Source organism: Ctenocephalides felis, unplaced genomic scaffold (genome assembly GCF_003426905.1).
Source record: "Ctenocephalides felis isolate EL2017-DRISC unplaced genomic scaffold, ASM342690v1 CF-g0.4_SCAFFOLD_01604, whole genome shotgun sequence".
Classification (NCBI taxonomy): domain Eukaryota; kingdom Metazoa; phylum Arthropoda; class Insecta; order Siphonaptera; family Pulicidae; genus Ctenocephalides; species Ctenocephalides felis.
This window is the reverse complement of record NW_020537758.1, coordinates 31,592,325-31,617,743: the sequence shown is the minus strand read 5'-3', so window position 1 is coordinate 31,617,743 and position 25,419 is coordinate 31,592,325. Positions and strand designations below refer to the sequence as shown.

At 25.7% G+C, this 25,419-nt stretch overlaps 1 protein-coding gene across 1 annotated transcript in view; it reads left to right on the top strand.

Annotated features, from left to right (window-relative positions):
* Positions 1-25,273, top strand: part of LOC113372203 (probable elongator complex protein 3) — a gene marked incomplete at its 3' end in the record, with an annotated part of 195,960 nt that extends 170,687 nt beyond the window's left edge. Inside the window, 5 exon segments of the mRNA XM_026612521.1 lie at positions 21,269-21,467; positions 21,790-22,034; positions 22,655-22,858; positions 24,797-24,951; positions 25,151-25,273. Coding sequence (XP_026468306.1) covers positions 21,449-21,467; positions 21,790-22,034; positions 22,655-22,858; positions 24,797-24,951; positions 25,151-25,273 — 746 coding nt within the window.
* Positions 25,274-25,419: the final 146 nt, after the last annotated feature.

Sequence of the window (25,419 nt, the reverse complement as noted above, 5' to 3'; positions counted from 1 at the left end):
TATTTTGATGCTCTTTATTGATTTAACAGAATTGGAATTTTTTATGTTTATATATTATATGGATTTACCCACGGCTGCCTACATCAATATCACCATTTTGCATGTATAGTTGGCAAATTCGCATCCGATCAACTTAAATTTTGGCCAATTTACATCCGATCAACTTGTATTCCTATTGACTATGAATTCTCGACGATATTACTTAGAGCATTTTCCATTTATCATGCATGGTGAATTTGAATTTAGTGTATCACATGGTCCATGAATTTTTTTTTGATAATAACTGCATGCAAATTCTTCTCAACGTGTGTCAGCGCAAATAACATCGTTAATTTTGGACCTATAGTTATTTTATTCTAGAACAGTGTTTCCCAACGGTTTCATGGGTCACGCACTAATTTAACGTTTATAAAAACGCTATAGCTCTCATATAAAATTTTTGACCTTTAAAAATGATTTTTTTTTTCTCAATTTAAAAGTTAGACCCTTAGAAATCACTATTAAATTTTGATCCAATCTCATATGTAAAACATGTTATAAAACTTGAAATTAAAATCAATTTTATTACTGATTTTTCTACATTTAATGAACACCTTTTCTTTTCTTCTCTAACTTCTCGAAGAAGAGTTCAGAAAATATGACCTGCTAATTCTATGGTTTCTGGGCATATTTTGAAATTTCCTAGACGTTTTCTCAAAAGTGCCTGCACCGATTGCAGAAGTTTAAAAAGCTTTTAAAATATATCTATAAGAATTCGCGTTGATTACACGCAAAATAATATATTGATTTCTTATTTATCAACTCTATTATATACAGCTAGTCTATACAATAAATTATACAAGTATAAGAAAGAAATTGAGTGCATAATATATATATATATATATATATATATATATATATCTATTATTAAAATAAATCATATTCATCTTGTTGTTAATTGTATTTATTAACACCTACAAGTATTCATTTTCATATAGTTCTCTATTGGGCGAGATCATTGAAAAAAATCCATCCAAGAAAAATTAATGTAGGACACCGACAATGCTATAAAAAAAACTTGTTTGATCAAACATATTTCATGCTTTTCTCTTTGGACCTTATCTCAAAATCAGTATAGTTAGCTGTTATGTCACTACTGTACCCTGGCAAATATCTTTTTTAGTTTTCACTAGGTTGTTGTAGTGATGGATATTACTAAACATTGTCAATGTGAATATATATAACAATTTTTTCATCGATGACTAATATAAATAAGAGAGTAGTAAATGTATTTGGAAATGAATATTTTGCACAATTATAATCGAAATCTTTACAGTTTTTATTAATTTTTCTATTCGTTTTTTTTTTTTTGAAAAATTGTTTAAAATTATAAATGTTACTTTTTCATCGACTATTTTTTGATTAGACAAATTTGAATTTTTAAAATAAACTATGTTCATATCACCAATTTCGATTATTCATCCAAAATATTTACCAGGATGTAACAATATTTTTGTTGATAACATTTCTCGAAAAATCGATTTTAATTTTGTAATAAAAATTCTACAAGTTTACAACTTCATTAGTTGATTTTCATTGAAATGATATAATTTAATTATTCTATAAAAAATAATTTAATTATTATGCAAATTTCATCTCAAAAGTACTTTCCTCAAAATAACTAAATGAGATGGAAAATAACTATTTTTACTAATAATAATAGTACTTGAAAATAATAATAGTTCAAAATATTTATTTTATTTTATGTAGCTCTAGCATTTTGTATTTTTTTGCATCGTTAAATGAAAATAAATTCAAAAATTTGTTAAATAATTGTTATATTTACTGCTTACTTGTGTATGTTTTTATTCACTTTTGTACTTGATGATGGCATTTATGTTTTCAACTCGTACTTTTTTAAATTTAAGTAGTTTTATCAATAATTTTAATAACTAATAATGTTTCAATATTATTAATTAATACAGTATTGTTTTTGCTTAAATCTGGTTTTCGTGGCATTTAATTAAATACTACAAATACCTGAGCAAATAAATTAGAACTAATGAAAACATTTCGTCCCTACTTCTTTGTGGTCATATAAAAAAATTAATGAACTAATAATTTTTAAAACTAGTTACTGGAGAATTTATTAGTGTAGAGTAAAAACATTTTATAAGCTGATTTTATATATTAAATAATATTTTGCAAAATATGCATTTTTAAAATTCAATTAATATATTTAATAAATTTCTTCGTTTTTGTAATATAGTGGTACAACTATCTATTTGAAATTATTGTAAAATAGCAGACTTTTCTTGTATTTTATGATTGTATTTTATTTGCAGTCCGTCGATGGAATTTTTTGAATTTATTCATCATTTATTTTAAAAAATCACTTTATTTTGGTATGGACTAATTAAATAGTATAATTGTTATAATAATTTTTTTTATAATAGCATCTAAATGAAATCTTACTGCTATAAAACTACTTTTATTGCGATCAAGGACATACTATTTAATTACTAAAGTGTAACCATATTCATGCATATTTATAAATCACAAATCATTTTACAAAATTATAATAAATTATTTAACAATTATATCATAATATTATGTATCTATATTGATTTTAGTACCAACAGTTGACTGGTTGAAAACTAAATTTTTTTCTACTCTCTATTTCAAGCTTTTTCAACCACTTTTTTAAATTACTAATATTATAAAATTAATTTTTCTACTGATTGATCTACTGATACCTTCATTTTTATTGAAATTCTCATAATATTTCCTTAAAACTCTAATAATGTACCTTTGTCTGAAACTAAATTAACTAAATAAATGACTTTTGATTAAATGATTAAATAATGAATTTGTTTCCAGTATATTTTTACAGATTATTTATTCACAATTTTTTTTAATCAATTACTAAAATGTCATTAGCAATTTTTATAAAAATCTCTTTAACTGATCATTTTCTGAAAATCGATTAGGTTCAATCTTTAAGTCTTGTATTTGCTCATTAAATTACATTTAATGAAACTATTAATTATTAAATTTAATTTTAATATAAAAATATATTAGAATAAATGCCCAAAATTATAATAATAATTTCATGTTTATGGAGCTTGTTTCAAATATATAAATGCTTCTGCTATTTTGTTAACTCTCATATGTGAATACAATAATTATTCTGCTGTTTGAATTATGAATTGAATAAATTAACAATGCTTTTTATTTCAAATTTTCTATTTAAACATATCTTCTACTTCCGAATGTTTAACAAAAATAATTATAAATGGTTCATATACCTTTTACAGTTTTGTTTGAATATATTCAAAAATACAATAGTAGGCCGAGAGATTTGCACAATTTAATAAAATCTTAGAAAATTACATTATGAAAATAAATTTTGTATTCTCATAATTAACAATTTTATAAATAAATAAATACCAAAATGCAATACTAATTTATGAATTCGGTTTAAAAAGCTTTATTATCGGTAAATTATATTCTTTGTTATTTTTCTCATTTTTTTATAATTTTTATTGCAATATTTGGGGAATGTAATATTTTTCACTATTATTTCAAATAATTAACAATTGAGAAAAATTATCTGCAGTTGACAAATAGCGAAGCAAAAACGTTGTATATGTATAATAATTTTTTTATATAAATCAGTTATTTTAATCATACTTTACTCATTAGTTGCATTCGAAAGAGATTTTTTTTTCATTCAGATGTTTGTATATATACTATTTTAACAAACAAGATTTTTCAATAAGTATATCAAAAAATTCTTTTCTTTAATTTTACTAAATATCAAATGCCAAATTATTTTTTTTAGTTGCGAATATTATTATGGCTTGCACTAATTTTTATCTAGAATATAGTTTTTAGAATATCTTTCACAAATGATGCGTTTTTATACAAGTTTGAATTATATTGCATTTGCATAATACAAACAAATGCCGTATCTCATTAGCCGAAAAATTTATCAGTTCCATATTTTCTACCAAGTTTTTTCTACAGATATGCTCTATGTATTAAAAACAAGCGCTTTATAATTTTTTAAATCTTCGATATATTTATTAATTATATCAAAAACTAATAAATAATTTTATTATAGTTTTGCACGTTTTTATCTGAATATGTTTTGTTTTTATATATCTTATTTTATAATATGTGTAAAAGTTTTACTAATTTAAATATGTATTTTCTATTTTTGTATTAACTTTCGTGAGGTTGACTTGGTAGTAAATGTAGACCATATTGATTATAAATCTTGAAAAGCTAGATTAAAATTATTAATTGAATAACGAATTCAAATTTTAATTTATATTGCTCCACATTTATTTATTTCTTGTATATTTTTTATGAATAATAATTGGAGAAATGAAATACTATATCTAATTAGTTTTCTCTACTTATTTGCTAATTTTAAGCTATTTATAAAAAATGTTGATCAAACTATACGTTTAATTTACAAAAGTGAATTTTATGTTGTATAATATAATATAACATTATATGATGATGATGGTATATAATATTATAATATTTATAAATAATTTTAATTTATATTATTTGCTTTTCGAATATTGTATTTTTAACTTGTTATTCATCATAGAAATTATGTAACTTATTTTTATATTACATTTATTCACGTCATATAAAAATATACGAGTTAGACAGTGATAGAAGGAATTTATATTATCTGCAGTCTACATCATATCTGCCGGAAGATATCAATACAGAGTTTTTGAAGAAAAATCTGTCAATATAAAGTTTAATTTTAGCATGAAGCTATCGTTTCATATATTCCAGATCGTTAAATTTTATGAAGGAGAAATGTTAAATATTATTTATTTATTAGTATAATTTTACTTTCACTTTTTTCAGTATTGACTATTTTTTTTTAAATTTATGCTTAAAATTAGTATTTTTTAACTATGCCATTATATGTTATTTTTTTTATTCACGTACAGTTTAATTTTTACAGAATTATAATAAACTTCGATTGCAATACCCATATAATACTAAAACCATTTATGAAACCTCACATATAACTTTCATTAATTATTTAATACTATAGTGATATTTTTCAAAAAAAAATAGTATCAGTATTAATGCTTTTTTACAGTTATCTCAAGTTTTCAAACTGTTAACCAATTTTTATGCTTTTCGGATATGTTTTTGTTTTTTAATTTGCTCATTTTTCTGTTTTTTGGTCTGTTCCAATTTATAACTTTATAGTAAAGTTCAAAGCTAATATTTTTTTAAATATTGAATGCAAAGTATCATGCTACTCAGTTCAATTTTATTTACAGTCAAATAATAGGACTTTTGAAATATATTGATACCTATTATTATTATTATCTGTGGCAAGAAAATATTTTATTACCTTTTCAAAATCTACGATCTGTTTTATGTAGACAAATATCAGTTCCAATTTTCCTATCTATATTTCATACAGTAAGTTATTCTCACCTTGCACTTTTAAATATGTATGTAAAAATGAATTTTTCCACAAAAATGTATAATCAAAATGGTTGAAAAGTTTGTTCTAAGTAAATGCGAATTTAAGAATGTTAAATTTTTCGAAAGCATATTGACTAATTTGATGTTAATCTGAATAACCCTTTAGTCCGAATAATTGAATTTTAAATAGCTCTAAATCAATACAATAATTTATAAGTGCAATATTACTCATTCGTAATGATTGGAACAGCTGGTTTAGTACTGTGTGAAATCTAATTTATTTTTCTATTATTATCGATTTCTATTATTTATTTATAATATTTTTTAAATAATATTTACTTTTAAAATTGTAATCTATTTTCAAGTGTTTTTAAAATACTGATTGCGTTATCACATTTAAATTTTTATTTTAAAATATGACGTTCAACGATAGAAACTTCAAGTACTATTATTATTATTCCTAATACTAATTTTTGTCTTTATCAGATTTTATTCATTTGTTCTTTTGATACTTAATCGAACCTTAATTTTTATTCTTCGAATTCTTCTATAAACAATGTCTTAAATTTCAAAACCACACTTTGGTTAATTTGTTATATAAATTAATCTATTTTTTATATTTTAAAAATACTTTTATTAAATTTTCTTCGTATAAATCTTTTTATAACTATATATATATATATATATATATTTATTTATTTAGTATATCAGGTCGTATAAAAATATAAATCATTTGAGTTGAACGTATTTGTGTAATATTTCAAGATATTTTAAAGATTTCTTTGATCATTAATTTAATTAATTCAAGTAATGAATTTTAAATAATTTTATGAATAAATTAACAATACTTCTTATTTAATCAAGTTGAACTTTTTCATTAATTTTAATGAGGTTATATTGCATTATAACAAAATTATACTCATAATATTGAAATATTAAGTTTATTGACCTTGTAAAATTTATAATATATTTTTATTTTGTTAGATATAATTTTAACTAGTTGAAAGTGGTATTTAGCCTTAAGAATAACGATTTCAAATAGAATTTTTTCAAACACGTTTAAATTATCTGTAATTATATTAATTATATTGCACAGATACGTGCTTCGATGCCCTAAAGTTGTAGCTTATTAGTTTAAATTTTAATGAATTGATATTGTTTGACTCATCACATCAAAAAAGCAAACTTTTGACGCAAATTTTGACTATAGTATTTTCTCAAACTTTGATTAGTTTTTAAAATTAAACTATTTGTCATAAAGCCATAACATTTTAGTATGATTTATAAGTCCATGATATCTATTGCCACGAAAGGTTAATAGAAATCGGCAAAAAAAATTTTTCAACGGTTAGTTTCAAGAAATTATTTATATTTTTATATAAATATTTTCACATTTGCATATTGCATATTTTCACCGAAAACTAATCGGTATCATTTCGAAAAGTTTTTGATATTTAAAAATTGATTTAGAATTGAGAGCTAAACCGTGGACAAAAAATGTTTCACTTTCCTGCTGTTTACAAAGAGACGGCTTAGCCGATCGTCACACAAAACTGATAAAAGATAATCCACATCGAAATCCATCGATTGGCTTGTAAATTTTTGAAATCGGTTCAGGCGTTTCTAAGAAAGTTCTAATTTTGACATATACATTCTTTTTTTAAAAAATTGGTCTCATTCGATTCAGAATCGCTTAAAACGTCGAGAAAACATAAAATTAGCGATTTTTTTATGATAACATAAACTTCTCCTTCGGCGAGTTAAAAATAACATTATTTTGATTTATAATAATTCCTTGCTAATTATTGGTGTATTTTCTATTGCTGTTTAGTAAAAACTTGAAAAAAAACATTGATAATAAGTCAAGTCTATATAATAAATATTGTGGTACCATGAAGTCCCTAATTTTTTTTAGTAACTCATATTACACATATTACTCATATTGACATAATAATTATTCGTTAAATTTGAACAACGCCTTCATATAAAATTTGTTTTCTAAATCATTTTATCTATTACATATGAAAAAAATATATAAATCCAACTTATTTTTTTATTTTGAAGGTAGTTGTACCTGTATAATATATAAATTATGAATAATCTATCATTTCCTTGCAAAACGTTTTATGAAACCGTATTTTCCGCAATTGTCTTCTGTAATTTTATATAATAGGTTTGTTTTTAAAGTGAATTGAAGAGATTTTATTCAAATTAATGTCAAAGGCCTAAGCAATTTTAGTTTACTTACTTACTTTCTTGAATTATTTGCAAATAATCTTGTACTTTCGTTAACTTTTTTCGCACGCACATGCTATTGCACGCAAAATGATTGAAATAAATAACGTAATATGAAAAAATAAAGTCTATTTGGATATTTTTTTACATTCACTTGAAATCAGTTCCTTTTTTATATTATTTTGTTAATAATATGTATTGATTTATATTCTAACAATTAAACCTATTGAATTTTATATACCAATCCAGTACCAGCTAAAGATTTTTTTATTCACTACTATATTTACAACTGTCCAGATATGGACATTTAGTAAATTTGTTGAATTTACAATTGTCAGCCATAATAGTCATCTTCTATATATATAAAAATAAGTCGGGTTTTCCTTCCTGACGAAATAACTCCAGAACGCACGAACCAATTTCGACAATTTTGCATTCGTTTGAAAGGTCTCGGGCTCCGCAAGGTTTATAGCTAAGAAAATTAGTGGTGCATGGCATCGTGCCCTAATGCAAATTGCTGGAACTTCACGCACCGTAATTAAAAATTCGAGTAATAAAAATAATCAATAATTGTTTTAAATCATTGCAAATAGATTATCTTCTATATATATAAAAATTAGTCGGGTTTTCCTTCCTGACGAAATAACTCCAGAACGCACGGACCGATTTCGACAATTTTGCATTCGTTGGAAAAATCTCGGGCTCCGCAAGGTTTATAGCTAAGAAAATTAGTTGTGCAGGGCATCGTCCCTTAATGCAAGCTGCTGGAACTTCACGCACCGTAGTTAAAAATTCGAGTAATGGCATTAGTGAGAATTATCAGAATTATGCTTGGTTAAGTCAACGAGCAATTCTTGCGCAAAGAATAATGATGTGCACGCACTGAATTTCACCATTCAATAAAAAATTGCTGGCGATTTGGTGACATACCAATGATTCTGACTGGTCTTCCGTTTGACTTCAAACGATTGCAATTTCCAGTTCGCCTTGCGTTCGCAATAACAAGTCGCAAGGCCAATTGCTTAGTGTTTGCGGGATAAATTTCAAATAGATTATTTAAAAAACATTGTTTTTTACATGGGCAGTTATACGTTGCCTGTTCACGAGTTGGAAAACCATCCGCGTTGTTTGTGTTAACGTCAGACCAAAAAACAATAAAATGTGGTTTACCAAAGAGCACTTCAATGAAACGGATAATTTGCGGATTCACTTTCATTTACTTAGAGAAGTTCAACTAAAAAACACTTCATTTTTGTAATCGAAATAAATTCATTACTGTTGTATAATAAAATCCAATTTTTCCTTTTCAAATATAAAACAAACAAAAAATTTCTTCATCTTTCTCACGAAACCATCTGGTGGCGAAACGGAGTTCGTCGGGTTTGCTAGTCGTATTATATTATAGTGACATGTTGAAAAAACAACTTAATAGTTATTTTTCCATTCGTTATAAATAATATTAATATTCGTTCAATATTTTAATGATAGTAATATAAACTTAACTATTAATAATAATAATTAATTAAGTTATTTCAATCTTATTCAAGGATTGCGAGGATAGTTTCAGGAGATTTTAATGATAGAATCAAAAATTTTCAGTTTTATAAGTGTGTTATTACACATTATATATACATTTATATATATTTATAAATATATATATATATATATATATATATATATATATATCTTATATATAAAATTCTTCTGTAAGTTTATATGAATGGTTAATCCTCCTAAACTATAATTCGGATTTTCATGAATCTGCTTGAAGTTTGTTCGGGAAATTTTCTAGAATTTTTAGATTCATAGAAATATAGTTAGATTGTAGAAATAAATGGAAAAAATTACAAAAAAACGTTCATCATTGTTTGCCCTTGAAAATATTTGAAGCTTAGTTTGACGTTAAAAACAGATGAAGTCTGTAGTTTGCCAAACATTTCTATTCACTTATAGGCTAAGGCAATATTAAAATATAAAAAATTCATGATTATAAATAAGGAAAATGTAATGTCTAAATTATTAATGCCGAAAAGCAGCTGAGATGTGCCAAAAAATAAAATAATATAATAAAATAGTCAACATGCGTTTGTCAAGTGATGAAATTCTGCGCATGCGTCTGACGGTTGTGAAATGTCAGTTCAATGTAATTACATATCCTATATTAAAATTCAATTTGACAAATTATTATTTTTTAACTGAACGTTAAAGAAAAATTAAAAGCGCTGTTTGCTAATATCTTCAGAAATATACATTTTAACAAAAATAATGAAATGACCAAAATTATAAGAATAAATATCATAATAAATCACTGTTTTATAGTGTTCTAGGAACAATATTAAGCTAGATATGAAAATGGGGTTTTATAGTCCTCAAAATAAGCTTTTAAAATGAGTATTTCTGCATGTAAAATGAGTGAGCTATCATGCAAATAAAAGACGCATACAATTTCATAATCAAATAGCTTATGAGTGCCATTTCCACCAAAATTAAAAATAATCGTATTTCATCTAGAATTAACTTGGTTTAAGAGATCTTGATGGATTCTAGAAAAAACCATAACTTTAGTACAAACGATTTTCAAAAAACTCATGATTTCATGAAAAAAATCCATTAAAAAAACAACCAATTTTTCATTATTATATATCTAAAATTCAAAGGTTTTTTCTTACTATTTTTTTATTATTTTGTTACGCAAATATTGATAAAGTTATAATTGTTTAAAGAGTACGCGGCTGTCCAACCAGAGTGTCGTTCGAGCCCTTTTTTTGTTGTATTACTGCGTATAGTCAATTATTATTAGTTATATCATTTCATATGGTAATAGTCTTAGTATTGAAAGCCTTATGAATTTGTTTAAATACTTTTATAATGCTAAACTTGAATAAAACTATCTTTTAATGTTTCATAATTTTATCAAGGAAATATTAATCATATCTATACTTATGTACAACAATTATATAAATGTATTAGATTTTTTAACTTCCTTTTAATTTTATGTTTTCTTGTCATTTCATATCATTCTGAATCGAGTGAAATTTAATTTGGAAAAGGTTTGTGTTTCTATGGCTGTGTGTTTGTATGTGAGCCGATTTTTGAAATTTTGATTTTTAAAATGGAAAGAACTTCTCGTGAAAAAGAAAAGATTAATATAAAAATTATACTTTAGTATGAAACCGGTGATCATGAATTTACAAGTAGACGCCATGTAAATAACATGGTGTTACCCCCCTCGATCCACCATGTAAACGCTTTAAAAAAAAACTTTATAGGCTCCCAGCCTACGAGGTTTAAAGACAAATCATTTTGTGATTTTTAATTATCAATTAAAGTTGTAAAGTAAAGCGCAAAAATTATAAGAAAGGTTCTTCCACATCGCCACCTCTTTGAGCTCTGAACAAAAATACACGGATAACCCTAAAAAAGGTTACTACCGAAATTTTAACGTAAAAACCTCAATCTCAAAAAAAAAGGAATGACCGAAAATTTTGCGTGGAAACGTCTCTTAACTCGATCTTAATTAAGGACCAATATAATACAATATTAATAATGTAATAACTTAGTAACTATCTAAAAATAAAAAACAATAAAACTAAAGTCTTCTCCACATCACATATTCACTTCATTTATGCAAAATATCCATCAATTCGGTAGTGATCTTGTGCTGGTTCTGTTTGGTCTTGAGTAAGCAATTTTCTGGCAGTCTTCGTGGTAAGTCATCAACAATATGAAACAAAAATAGTAAATTATAAATCATATTTGAAAGTTATTTAATTAAATTGTGATTAAATCCGTCAATATGAATATAAGAAACTTAATAAATAAGTTGAATTTGAGATTCTTAATCAATTATTTAAATCAATTTAATCAAGACAATTCTCACTAATGTCATTACTCGAATTTTTAATTACGGTGCGTAAAGTTCCAGCAGCTTGCATTAAGGCACGATGCCATGCACAACTAATTTTCTTAGCTATAAACCTTGCGGAGCCCGAGACCTTTTCAACGAATGCAAAATTGTCGAAATCGGTTCGTGCGTTCTGGAGTTATTTCGTCAGGAAGGAAAACCCGACTTATTTATATATATAGAAGATAAGTTCCATTTTTATAAAAATATAAACAATTTGTTGATTATAAAATTTCATGATATGAAAATGACAAGTGATTTTTGTTTCTGTCTCTCCAAGCTTGCTTTATTCCCTGCATATAGAAAGATTTTAAGACAGATCCAGGGATTGAACCGGATTGAAAGTCGACTATAATAAAAAGCGGTCGTATTAAAATTCCGCAGAATTAAAAGGCGATCGAATTAAGAGGTAGTCAAATCAAACCTCAATTGAAATAAAAGGCGGCTGAATTAAAAGGCAGCCGAAAGCCGGTCGAATTAAAAAACAGATTTTGAAGCGTTTGTTCCAAAAGATATTAGAATAATAATAAATAGGTTTATTTTGCAAATATTGTTATAAAAGTTTCACAAAAATCATAGAATTAAATTACCGATCTTTAGCAAAAAAAATTTAGTACTATTCCCTACCAATATATTTTTCGAACTGGAATTTATATATATTTCGAACAGTTTTTGAATTTTTAAGATTGATTTAGGATTTTTGGTTAAAATGAAAAATTTTACACTTTTCATAATTACAAAAAAACTAATAATTGAGTTCTTTTGAAATCGGTTTTCGAAGAAACATCGACGAAAGATCAAATCGGCCAAATACACACACACAAGCAAATAAATATGGTCTCAAACGTTTAAGAATGTGTTATAATGTCGAGACAACATAATATTAGCAAGTCAGATTTTTCCTAAAAACATTACCTTCCGCTTTTGGAAGTTAAAAATTAAATTTCGATATTTTTCTAAAATATTATTTTGAAGGGCAGCATATACCCAGACACGCCCATGATCAGGCTATATATTATTTAAGCTTAATTCGAAATAATCATATTTTTTCCATTTTTTTAATCGTTAAATTGTGAGAAATTGTAATACGTACGGCGAAGAAAACATTTTGATTACATACTAGTGGATACGTCTAGCGCAAGGATGAGCAACCCGCGGCCCGCCGGAGGTTTTTCTGCGGCCCGCCAAGCATTTCTCAACAACAGATTATTTTTCTAAATATTTTTTCAAATACGGATGTGAAGGCTAATTTTCTTGACACTCAAATACTGGTAAAAACTGTTGCTTGCAGAAATACCATTTCCTGATAAAATAAATGTTAATTTAAATATAAGTTCAACAATATTGCAAGAAAAATTGAGAATTGTCGCGATTCCAATAGGTCAAAGTTAACAAAACAGCTGTTTTCATTAAATGTTTTCTTCGCCATTTACCATGCAAAATAATACAGATTTAGAAAATTCATTTTTTCAGTTAACATCGCAATTTTTTATAAATCTCATGTCAGCCCTGAGAAATTTTCGCTTTTGAAAAACACTCGAATCAAATTATGATAAATTATTTTTTGGAAGTACGTATGTGTTTGAACCATTACACAGATCCACAAAAGAAAAGTCGTTGGATAATAATTCATTCATTCAGAAAAAAATTCTAGATTGAAGATTGTGCCAGTTATTAAATGTTTTTCCATATTTTGTGTCCCAATTTTGACTATAGATTTATATTCAGTGATAAAAGTACATTGAAAATACATCGGAATACATATAATATGTCACACACCCAATCCAGACAACTGTGACCTTTGTAAATTTCAACCATGAAATTCATAAAAAAATACCACCTACTACTTTCCGCATTAAAAAAATAAATTAAAGAACAAATTTTAAATAAAACGGATGATATTGAGCAGCTTATATAGGAAAGCAGTGCCAAATCTTATTAAAGTTTTCAAGTAAATTAGTTTTTCTGTTTAACTATTATTTGTTTTTATTTTGTATTTATATTTATAAACACTTATAATAGTCACTCGTAATTATATAAAATATATACTTTTTTCAATTTTGTATTTTTCTTCTTTTCTTGTGGCAATTTTGTAATTTTGTTGCAATTACATTATTTCCGCGCTCAGTCAACAAATCTTTTGACTTAATTTTAGTTCAGACCTTTGAGTATATGAGAAAACGTTTTATTTAAAAAGAAAAAGCAAAATATTTTTATCATGGGTTGTATGAACGTAACATTTTTTTTTCTTTATTTTAATTTTTTAATGCGGAATGGAAAACTACATACAACTCCAAATTTTCATTATTTTATAATAGTCATTTTAGTAGTCCAATAATTTTTTATTTAACTCGGTAATCGATTAACAATTAACTATTATCGCCTTTTTTGTGAACGTTTTTAATTAAAATTCGATCAAGATTTTTCTGAGCTTATAAAAAAGCTTAAATTTATCCTCTCTATCCACAATTCATAGATATTGGCAACCAAATAGTTACTTCCGATAAATCTAACTGATTTGCAGGCTTATCCTACTGTACAAATATTTTACGACGTGCATTAGAAGTACATAATTTTTGAATGTCTCGCAGAAGGAGCAATTCTAGCAAAAAAAATCAGAAATTTAATTTTAAAATCTGAAGATGAAACTGTTTTAGAGAGAAAAGAGTTATTGAAATGTCACTCGTTCGCTAAGCATAGCATAACCTAATTCAAATATGTATGTTAGTATTTTAGCATTGTAGTGGGTAAATTATCAATGTAATTCGTGTTAGCTGCCCATTTATATACCACATATTTATACATTCAGAATTAGTTAGTCATTTCTAATACTAATGATTTTCTAAAAATATTTCCTGTGACTAAACGTTTGCCGGGTCAGCTAGTATATATATAAATTACGTGCGGCCCGCCATAAAATTTTGAAAACTAAATTGGCCCGTGGGTTAAAAAGGTTGCTCGCCCTTGGTCTAGCGTAGAATCTATTAGAATTGTAATGTAATGTAAAAATAAATTAATTTTTTAAAATTATAATTACACAAATAAATCACAACAAAGGGTAAAGATGTTATGTTGAAAAATAATAATTTTAATGTAGATTTTTTAAGGGTTTCTTACTCAATTTCATTTTATTCCAAAAAATTCATAAGAAATTTTTGAATGCAGTAAGTCATATGTTGAATATATGCTTAATATATATATATATATATATATATATATATATATATATATAATATTCATATTAATTTTGTGTTCTAATTTTAAATCTAAATACACAAGTACTGCATAAAGCAAAAAAATGTTTCAAATTTTACATGATTAGTACATCTATGTGGGCGTAAAATTGGTAAGATATATACATTTTTTAAATCAATTTTTGACTCAATTAAACACAATGTTTTTGTTATACCATTATACTCGAAATAAATTTTATTTTGTTAATCAATTTTTTAGAATGATTCTGCCATTAAATCTGGTAGTTTATGATCGATTTTATAATGAAATTCAGTATATTCATGTTCTTGTATATTCATGTTTACGCGCATCTCAAAAAATTAAGTGATAGTTGGGAATTCAAATAAATTTAAAAAAATATAATATTTTATAATATAAAAATTATTAGAAAAATTCAACTTGAAGCTTAATATTAATATAACACTGTAAGAACAATATCAATATTGAGTTTTTTTTATATACACTGTCCAAAATATTTGAAAATGAATAGTTGATTTTTAATAGACGATAAATTGTTTTTGTGCAATTTCATTGTCATTATTGTTTAATTAGCAAAAAATGCATAGTTGATAAATATTATAAAGTAACAAATTATCCTACTTTTTATATTTTTTGTATAATGATTTAGATAAAGATTGCGCAAATATTTTTATTTTACATTAATATGAATGTGATGCCTTTAATGTGAGTTTAATATTTATACTTTATGAACTTATACCGCGAAAATTAGTGATTCGTTTCAATTTTTCAGGTTAAAAATTAATTTAAATTATATAAATACAAAATAGTTTAAGTACTCCATAAAAATTAACTTATTACTATTAATATATATATATATATATATATATAGTCCTGGATTTTTTCAATATATTGATTGTTTCTTTTCCGAACAGTAAATCCAATAATAAAAAACAATTTGTTTTTTGAAGATGTTTAATAACGACGTTTCGGAACTAGGTACGTTCCATCATCAGGTTTATTCTGTAATAATTTATATATCCATATCACTAATATTTTTTGTTAAAAACACTCGATTTTTTCCGAGGATACTTGTAAATGTTACGACTTCACAAGACTAAAACACACTTGAAACATCTTCAAAAAACAAATTGTTTTTTATTATTGGATTTACTGTTCGGAAAAGAAACAATCAATATATATATATATATATATATATACTTTTCTTTAATTAATTACTTAAGTAATCAACTCAATAATTTACCCAAGAATTCTTAATTTATATTACAAAATTTAACACCATTTACAATGAATTAAATTCAACAACATTTTAATTTTTGATTAAATATTATCAATATCTTAAAGTACATATAAAGTTTTAATTCAAAGTTTTAGAAGGACAAATACTTGCGGAAATGTATTATTATTAGGTTGTCAAATATCTCCCTTTCGCTTTTTTGCTCTTGGTTTATAATACAAAAAGACGGAAGGGAGATATTTGACAACCATATATTATATATTTATTAGTAAACTAATGCCTCCACACATAATAAAATTGATATACTGAAATTTATAATAAGTATTAAATTAATCAGATAATAATTTCATCATTTGATTAGTACTTTGATTTGATCCCAGAAGTTTTCATGTCATCGTAAAATTCATGGTATTTTATACTAATTAATAAAGCTTTAAGAGATTATATACACAATTTTTTGCAATTTTCTACAAATTAATTCTGATATATTTTGACATTTTCATGATATTTTTCAATTTGTAAAAATAGGCTTTTTTATGGATTGCTTCCATAAACAATTGTTTCATTTTTTTATTTGTAATATGTAATAATTTTAATTATATACGAATGTTGTTTAGAAAAACTCATCACTACTTTGAATTATGAATAAAATATTTATATATCATAATCTGTAAAGAACTCGGATTTTTTAAAAATGAATAAGTTTTGCATGAATGCTTTACGAGATTGCTTGAAGACCATACCCCATGCCCCTAAAACAGAATAATGGGAACATAATTTTTAAGTTTAAATTATATATTTTGGAATTTATTCTTATGCTTATTGTTTAAATTGTTCAAATATTTTATAAAAATTTATGTATTAGTAGACTTATTTGACTTATTGCGTATCTAATATGAAAGTTTTCGAATACTTTCTTTAAGGCTAATCCAGTATGCATGTAATGAAACTTTACATTCTACTTTAATTATTATTTTATTATAAAATTTTACAAAAACCCTCCCAAATTTTGTAACTCATTTCTAATATTTTATTAAATTTTAATAACTACTCACAATGTGTTCTATTTAACTTCAAATTTATATATAATAATATTAATAACTATAAATAATGAATTAGATTGTTTTTTTGAAAATACTGTATCAACTGTTTTATTCTCGATCAATAATAAAATACAACGTATTGTAAAATATTGAAATTGTATATAAATTTGGTTAATATTTTTATCAAATTAATATAAGAAGAAATATATAAACAAATTCTAAAACTTTTCTTACGTCATTTATCAAAGCATAATATTTTGAAATATCGCCCATCTATTAACTTCTATAAACTTTTTTAATTTTATTTGTAGTTTAACTAATGCTTTTGAATCTTCATATTCTGTTTTGTAATTAAAAAATCATTGATAGTAACAGATCGTGTTTTGAAAACCATCGGTTTGTATTTTCTGTAATTTAGTTTAAATTAAATTTAATATTATATATTTGATTTAAAAGAATATGCTTTGTTAATTGTTTAATATTAGGTTTCAATATATGCAGTAATTTTTATATTAATATAATTTTTGGTTTTCAAAATTTATCAGAATTATTCATTTGGATTTGCTTGTTCTTCCTATAAAATTAATTCAAAAATCTGTTAAAACTGTTACAAAGTTGTTTTTTAACTGAAACGTTGCAATTTATTTTTCAAAGATCAATTTTAGTAATTCCAATTATCGATCAATAGCTGATGGAATTTTCTATTGAATTATAATGTTTTTATTATATTATTCAAGGTTATTTAAAAGAAATTGTTACAAATTTTGTATGTGATTAATTTAGGTTGGACCAATATTACTATAATAATTATTTTAATTTGATTCCTTCAAATATTTGATTTTTTTGACACGCGGAAAAAAAATTTCTGTTTTATAATAACATAAAACTTAAAAAATGTGTTAACATTTATTCTGCCTGAGGCCTCGCCCGCAGGTAAGCGGTTAAGAGCGGCGAGACTTATTTCAGAGGTCCCGCGTTCGATACGCACTTCGAGCAGCCTGTTGTCAGGCAGCAGTGACAACGATTTTCACTTGGAAATATAGATAGAAATATGTTTCCAAGTGAAAATAGCCCTCACCCGGCATTGCTGCGCCATTAAAAATACTCGCCCTATTACAGAAATTGTAATAATAATATATCATACAGAGATGTGACAACTGATTGGATTGTCATCTGTCAAAGAGACTAGTATTAAGTCAAAATCAGCACAACTGACTATTAGGTTCTGAATGCTGTTCCAAAATAAAAATAAAATACTGCCTGTTATAAATATTATTCAATAACATATAGTTTTATATTAATTATCAAATTTTACCATTTTTGAAATTTTATTATAAAAAGAGTATTTTTGTTACATTACTACACCTATAATAAGTAAACCTATAATGCTTGTTATTGAAAACAAAAATAGTATTACATTTTTTTCAAAATATATGTTTGATTAAATGCTGTATTAAGTAATTAAAATTTTTGCGTTTTTTTTTTCAAGACAGTATAAGCGCTTTACAATTTCTATATTCTGATCCAGATAACAAAAATACCAAAATTATTAGTTTTTTTAAATTATGCTCTGTGCAATTTTTAGTGATTTTCTGTAATTTTATATTTTTTAATAAAGAACTACTATATTTTAATAATTGGCAAATTGAATTTTGGATGATTTAACTAATTTAATCAGTTGCCAAATCAGAGCTAAAAGAATTTTTGATATATTATGCGTAAATAAAAACATGTCAAATTGTGTTTTATATATCAGACATATATTATTCCTAGTTTTATTATTATTATATATTAATATTATTTTATTATTATTATATTATTCTATATTAATTATTCATTTATTATTGACCAAGACCAAGACCAAGACTTACTTTGTTATCTTCTTCAGCCTTGCCAAAAATAATCTCATGCACATCCACAATTTTGATATAATATAATATTGTAAAATATTCGTGTTAAAAACATGAATGTTGAAGACAAATTAATCCCAGTTTTGAATTACATTCATTCATTTTTATTAATAGTTATTAAACAAATCTTGACTCAGATGTTGTATTCTTTAATAAAACTTTTCAAAATATGATTTAGTGTAATAATACTTTTGATACATTTCAAATATTTTTATATATTGAAACATTTCTGTTAATGAAGTATATTTGTATATATGAGTTATAGAAAAAAATATTAGAAAAAAAATTGATATGTTAGCTAAGATTAACAATCTTTGTAATATTTTCATTTGCAATATATAGTTCTCTTCAAGGGTTTTATTAATCCTGTGCTAGTTTTTTTTGTTTATAATTATTTATAATATAATTTATATACATATATATATATATATATATATATATATATATAAAAACCTTTATTTCGAAAATGTCCATATTAAGGACCACCCTAATATACATACGAACTACCGAATCGATTTTAAAAAATCAAAAACTGTTCGAAAAATACTAGTTGGGAATGATACTGATTAGTTTTAGGTAAAAATCTATCGAGCCGTTTCCTTCTAATTAACTGTTGAAAAAAAAATTTAAGCCGATTTTTATGGATCTTTTTTTGGCGATATATATCATGATCTTATAGAACTACTGAAATATTACGACCTTACGACAAGTAGTTTAATATTAAAAATTTATCAAAGGTTGAAAAAATGAGTAATTCCTTTGACATTTGTTAAAATTAAAATTAAACGATTTACGTGGTGTAACGATAGAGTACTTGGTCTTAATGAACATGCTAAACAATTAAAGTCCTACAAAAAACTGGCTCAATTATAAAAATTATTGATTTTTGAAAATTTGCTTTTAAAAAATGTTCCGACCGGGTTGACGTGTTCGATTTTTAATAATGTGTAATAAATTTACTACTCATAAATTAATTTATATATCATGGATTAAGTCGATTATTTACACATATAGGGAAGTTCATGTAACTTGCCTCAAGGCAAAATACCAATACCAACTAGTTATAATATTTAATCATAGACATTTTTGTTGATTGATTCTTTTTATTCTTCGAATGTTTAATTGCGGAACGGGAAGTTCTAGCAATTTGCCTTACGGCAAGATGCCATGTGCCCCACTAGTTTTATATTTATATTATAATTAACTTCCCGTAGGGCAAGTTATAGTAATCGCAAAAAAATCGAAAATGAAAATTTTGATATATCTTTACGTTTCAAAGGTTTCTGAATATTTTGGCATACCTTAGAAAAAATGGATGTATGTGGGTGTGTGTGAATGTGTGTGTGTGTGCGTGCGTCTGTGTTTGTATGTGCGGATACAAATTTTCGTCGACGATTTCGGGAACACGGATGAAGCGATTTGAATAATTCAAAAAACATTCGATTCGTATTGATAAGGAGACGTGCTGATTAGTTTTTGGCGAAGGCAGGTCTAGCCGTTCCGAAGATACGGGGCAAAAAAGCCAAAAACGGTCTCTCAGTTTTTAAGAGAACGGAGCGTCCGATTTGAATAATTCAGAAAACATTTTATTTGTATTAACTGAGTGAAGAACTGTTCAAATTTTTGGAGAGGCAGGTGCCACGACTACGGAGATATGGAGGAAAAAATAAAAAAATGAGCCATTTGGCGGTCAAAAATAAACATTAGGCATATGCACATCCAATAATTAAATATTTTATAGAAATTTTAACAATAAGTATAAATTTTGTTTACATTCCTATCGGTTCCGTACCAATGTTTACGCGTTAGACGGCGGCGCGGCGCTTACGCGCTTCGATATTTCGTCTCTATGCAGTTAAAGCAGTACGATTGCTTTGAAAAAAAAGTTCAGAATTTACAAAATATTTCAAAATAAATTATCTAATTGTAAGATAGAATGATTTAATATGGTTCGAAATTCTATTAAAAGTTTCAAATCATTGATAAACTTTTATTAATTATTATTATTGATTATTTTTAATTACTCGAATTTTGAATTGCGGTATGGGAAGTTCCAGCAATTTGCCTTAATGCACGATGCCTTAATTGCCTTAAGACAGAATTCCTCTTACAGCTAGTTTATATTCGTACTCAGCAACACAGTAAATATTTCTCGGCTTGATACGTTGATTTATATCAAGTGAAATGGGGTTTCAAGGCTTTTTATTCCAGTTGGCATATCATTATGTTATTTTTGTGTTGGTATTTATTGAATTTCTTCATTTCTTTCAAGATAAATGTGTAGCTGATATTTTCTGCACTACATATCAATATAGACATTAAAATCGATGATATCGATAAATCTATTTGACGTTGACAACAGCGCCTCGTGTGGTTTTGGGCTAACTTAACCTCACTTTGTGGATGTCAAAACCTGTGTGGAAAATAAGTTAAGTTGAAAATTTACGCAAAAATGGTGAAAAAGAAAGCAGGTACGTGTTAATTGGTAATATATATTGATTTCAATAATAAACTATTTTTTCGGTTACATTTTTATCATGAACGACAATTCTTCGTGTGTCTGTCGAGTTCCAGTCACCTATCAATAATTTATATTTTCTTCTTAGAATTGTGTTCCAATATATTTATCATCAAAAATTGAATACTGAAATTTGAAAAATTTACTTTAATAATTCAATTAAATACAATTATTGCTTGTTAGTAATAAAATAATAAGTAAATTTTCTTATTCAATTGTGTTCGAGTTTAATAAGATCTACTTCTGGACCTAATGATTACGTTGACTGCTTACAGAATTATTGAACATCAGTCGCGAGGAACGCATGGTTATAACTATAGGTGAAATTATCCAAGAATTAGTTGCTGCTCATGACGCAGGCAAGGATGTGAACTTGAATCGTATGAAATCTAGAATTTCTTCGAAGTATGGTTTAGATAGCTCGCCCAGACTTGTGGATATTATAGCTGCTGTACCTAGTGAACACAAGAAAACTTTGTTGCCTAAACTTCGTGCTAAACCCATTCGAACAGCTAGTGGGGTACGATTTTTTTTTAATTTAATATAATTAACAGTGGTAAGGACATTCTGAAATGTGCATTTTTAAAAAAGCTCAGAAGGAGAAACTAGGTTTTGCAACAAATGCAAGCTTCTTCTTTTCACTGTCGAATCTTTTTCTCTGTTTTTAGCAAATTAGTATTAGTACTTGCATACATGAAGTAGAAGTTAGAAGTAAATTTTTTTTTAATTGATTGAAATAACTAGTAGTGGTTTTAATTGAAATAATTACATACATCGATAAGTATTTACCCAAAAAACATGAACATCATCTTCAAAATAAACTATGGAAGGCGTTTGAACTGATTACTGCGACAAGACTGACAATGACACTTAACATCATACGACAGGTTTAGGATCACAGCTATCTTCATGTTATACAATCGTGGAAACGTTACTAAAACTAGCCAAATAAGGTCTTTTGTGACCTTTTATCCTTATTTTCCCAATTTCTTGCTCTTTGAACATCACCGCTGTGATGGAACTTAAAAATCTTAAACTTGTTGATGCTTTGTATATTAAGTACGAAGCATTCCAATCAAATATTCTGATTGAAGATTTTCAATGTTCATATTTTGGAGAAATTTTTATTTTCTTTTGTAGATTGCAGTTGTAGCTGTGATGTGCAAGCCACATCGTTGTCCTCATATTAATATGACAGGTAACATATGTGTCTATTGTCCTGGTGGTCCAGACAGTGATTTTGAATATTCTACTCAAAGTTATACTGGCTATGAGCCAACAAGTATGAGAGCTATTAGAGCAAGGTACAATCCATATTTGCAGACACGACATCGAATAGAACAGGTAATAACATTTATCTGAATTTGCACAAGTATATTCGATTTTGGAAAATAATCATCTTTGCTTATCTTTATTTTTTCTAAACAATCCTAATTATAGATTGAAAAAAACAAGTAATAATTTTAGGTTTTTAAAATTTTTGTCTAGGTTATTGAATTGTTTAAATATTAAAATACTCACCATTTTTAACTTTTTTTTATTATTAAAACTACATGCTACAAGTAAAACTTTGTTGAGCAAAATCAAGATGTGTTAAAATTGATTTTAGTCAATTGAATAATTACAAATGCAAATGCTTTGCTTATCTTTATTTTTTCTAAACAATCCAAATTATAGTTTGAAAAGATAAGTAATAATTATAGGTTTTCTAAATTTTTGTTCTAGGTTATTAAATTGTTTGAATATTAAAATACTCACCATGTTTTACATTTTTTTTATTAAAACTACATGCTACAAGTAAAACTTTGAACAAAATCAAGATATGGTAAAATTGATTTGTCAATTGGATAATTACAAATGCATATTCATTATAAGTCTATAGATTAGATCAAATTATGACTTCAAACAAATTTATACCTTTTATAGGAATTTCGATGCATAAAAAGCAATTTGTCTGAAAAGAATAATATGTTGATAAAAGAATAATCCAGCTGTTTCCAACCTGTGGGGCGGTTACCTTCAGGCTTTTCTAAGGGAGTACATCTGTTTCCAGAATACTATTATCAAAAATAACCCAACATTTTTGGAACGATATTGAAAAATAAACAAAAAATAATTAGTTTTTATGCATTTTTTATATAATATTGCATATTAACTTGTAGTCTGATAATATCAGTTGACTATTTACAAAATTAAATTAAATTGAAAAAATTAAGCTAAATTAATTAAAAATTAAATATCAGTTGATTATTTATAAAATTAAATTGCAATGAAAAAATTAAGGGGGGCGCAACAATTTTTTTCATTAGAGCAAGGAGGCGCGGTGCAAAAAAGGTTGGAAACCACTGGATTAATCTACATCGCATTATCTACATATCAGTCGCGTTTTGTAAGATTTGCTAAATTTTTAGATTGATTGCATTTTAGCAGTTCCAATGGTTTGAAGTATTGCTTTGTAATTTTTATGTGAAAGTTTATTTAGTACAGTCAACCCTCCGTTAACACGGCACTCTGGGAACACGGTTCCTATACTTTGCGGAGCCAAAAATCCGACATCCCGGCGATAAAACGGACTCCATATAACACTAATCTTGCTCAACTGGCGCGAGTTTCTTCGGCGCAACCTATGAATGAACCTAGTAACTAAATATGGTTTGTTTTAATATAGTTTTATCGACTATTTTATCTTTTACAATATATTTATAAAAAACAAGCCAGTTCATGATCTAATAGCTGTGTACGATATCGGATTAATTAGTGTTATAGCTTTTTAAAAATTGGTCATTTAAAAAAAAATCAGCTTGAAAAAATTTTTGCTACAAAAGTTTTTTTAGTTTAGCTTTTGTTTAATTTTTTATCATTTCCTAACATAAACCGTTCAATTCAATCAAAACAATTCATGTTTTATGATGTAAATTATGAAGTCATAATAGAGTCTTGGTCTCCATAGAGCGCAAAAAAATGCTGCAACTTGTACTAACTCTGAGTCTCTCATAGCACGGTCCCCATACAATATTATAGCAAGTTTCCATAGAACGCACTACGAATTAACCCGGATGACAAATTAATTCTGTGTCAAATCCGAGATTTTTATAGCACGGTTCCCCTACTACACGGTACGCACTTTCCGCGTTAACGGATTATTGATGGTACATGTATGTATGTTAATATATATATATATATATATATATATATATATATATATATGTGAACCTATACTTAAAATTTTCAATTTAGATCCATCATATTATATAGTTTTAACTACACAATTTATGTCAACAGCTTAAGCAATTAGGACATTCAGTTGATAAAGTTGAATTTATTGTAATGGGCGGAACTTTTATGTCTTTGCCTGATACATATCGCGATTTTTTCATTCGAAATCTTCATGATGCTCTTAGTGGACATACTAGCAACTCAGTAGAAGAAGCTGTTAAGTGAGTTAGTTTGATTTGAATGATATTTTTTGAAAATTAATTGAAGATTGTTCAAAAATCCTTTGGTTAGAAATAAATATTCATTATTTTCATTACATACTTATTAATTAATAAACAAATAATTATTTCATTATATATGTTTCATATAAATGAATTGAGCCTGAAAATGTTACAATTAACTTTCATTTATGCATTTTAGATATTCCGAAAAATCGAAAGTGAAATGTATTGGTATAACTATAGAAACAAGACCTGACTACTGTTTGAGAAAACATTTATCAGATATGCTTCAGTATGGCTGCACGAGATTGGAAATAGGTGTGTTACACATACACACATTCATATATAGATAGATATACTTTATTCAAATTTAATATTTACAATTTAAGTCAATACAATTATTATTTTTATCACAATACTATAACTATAGTAATTTATATATATATATATATATATATATATATATAT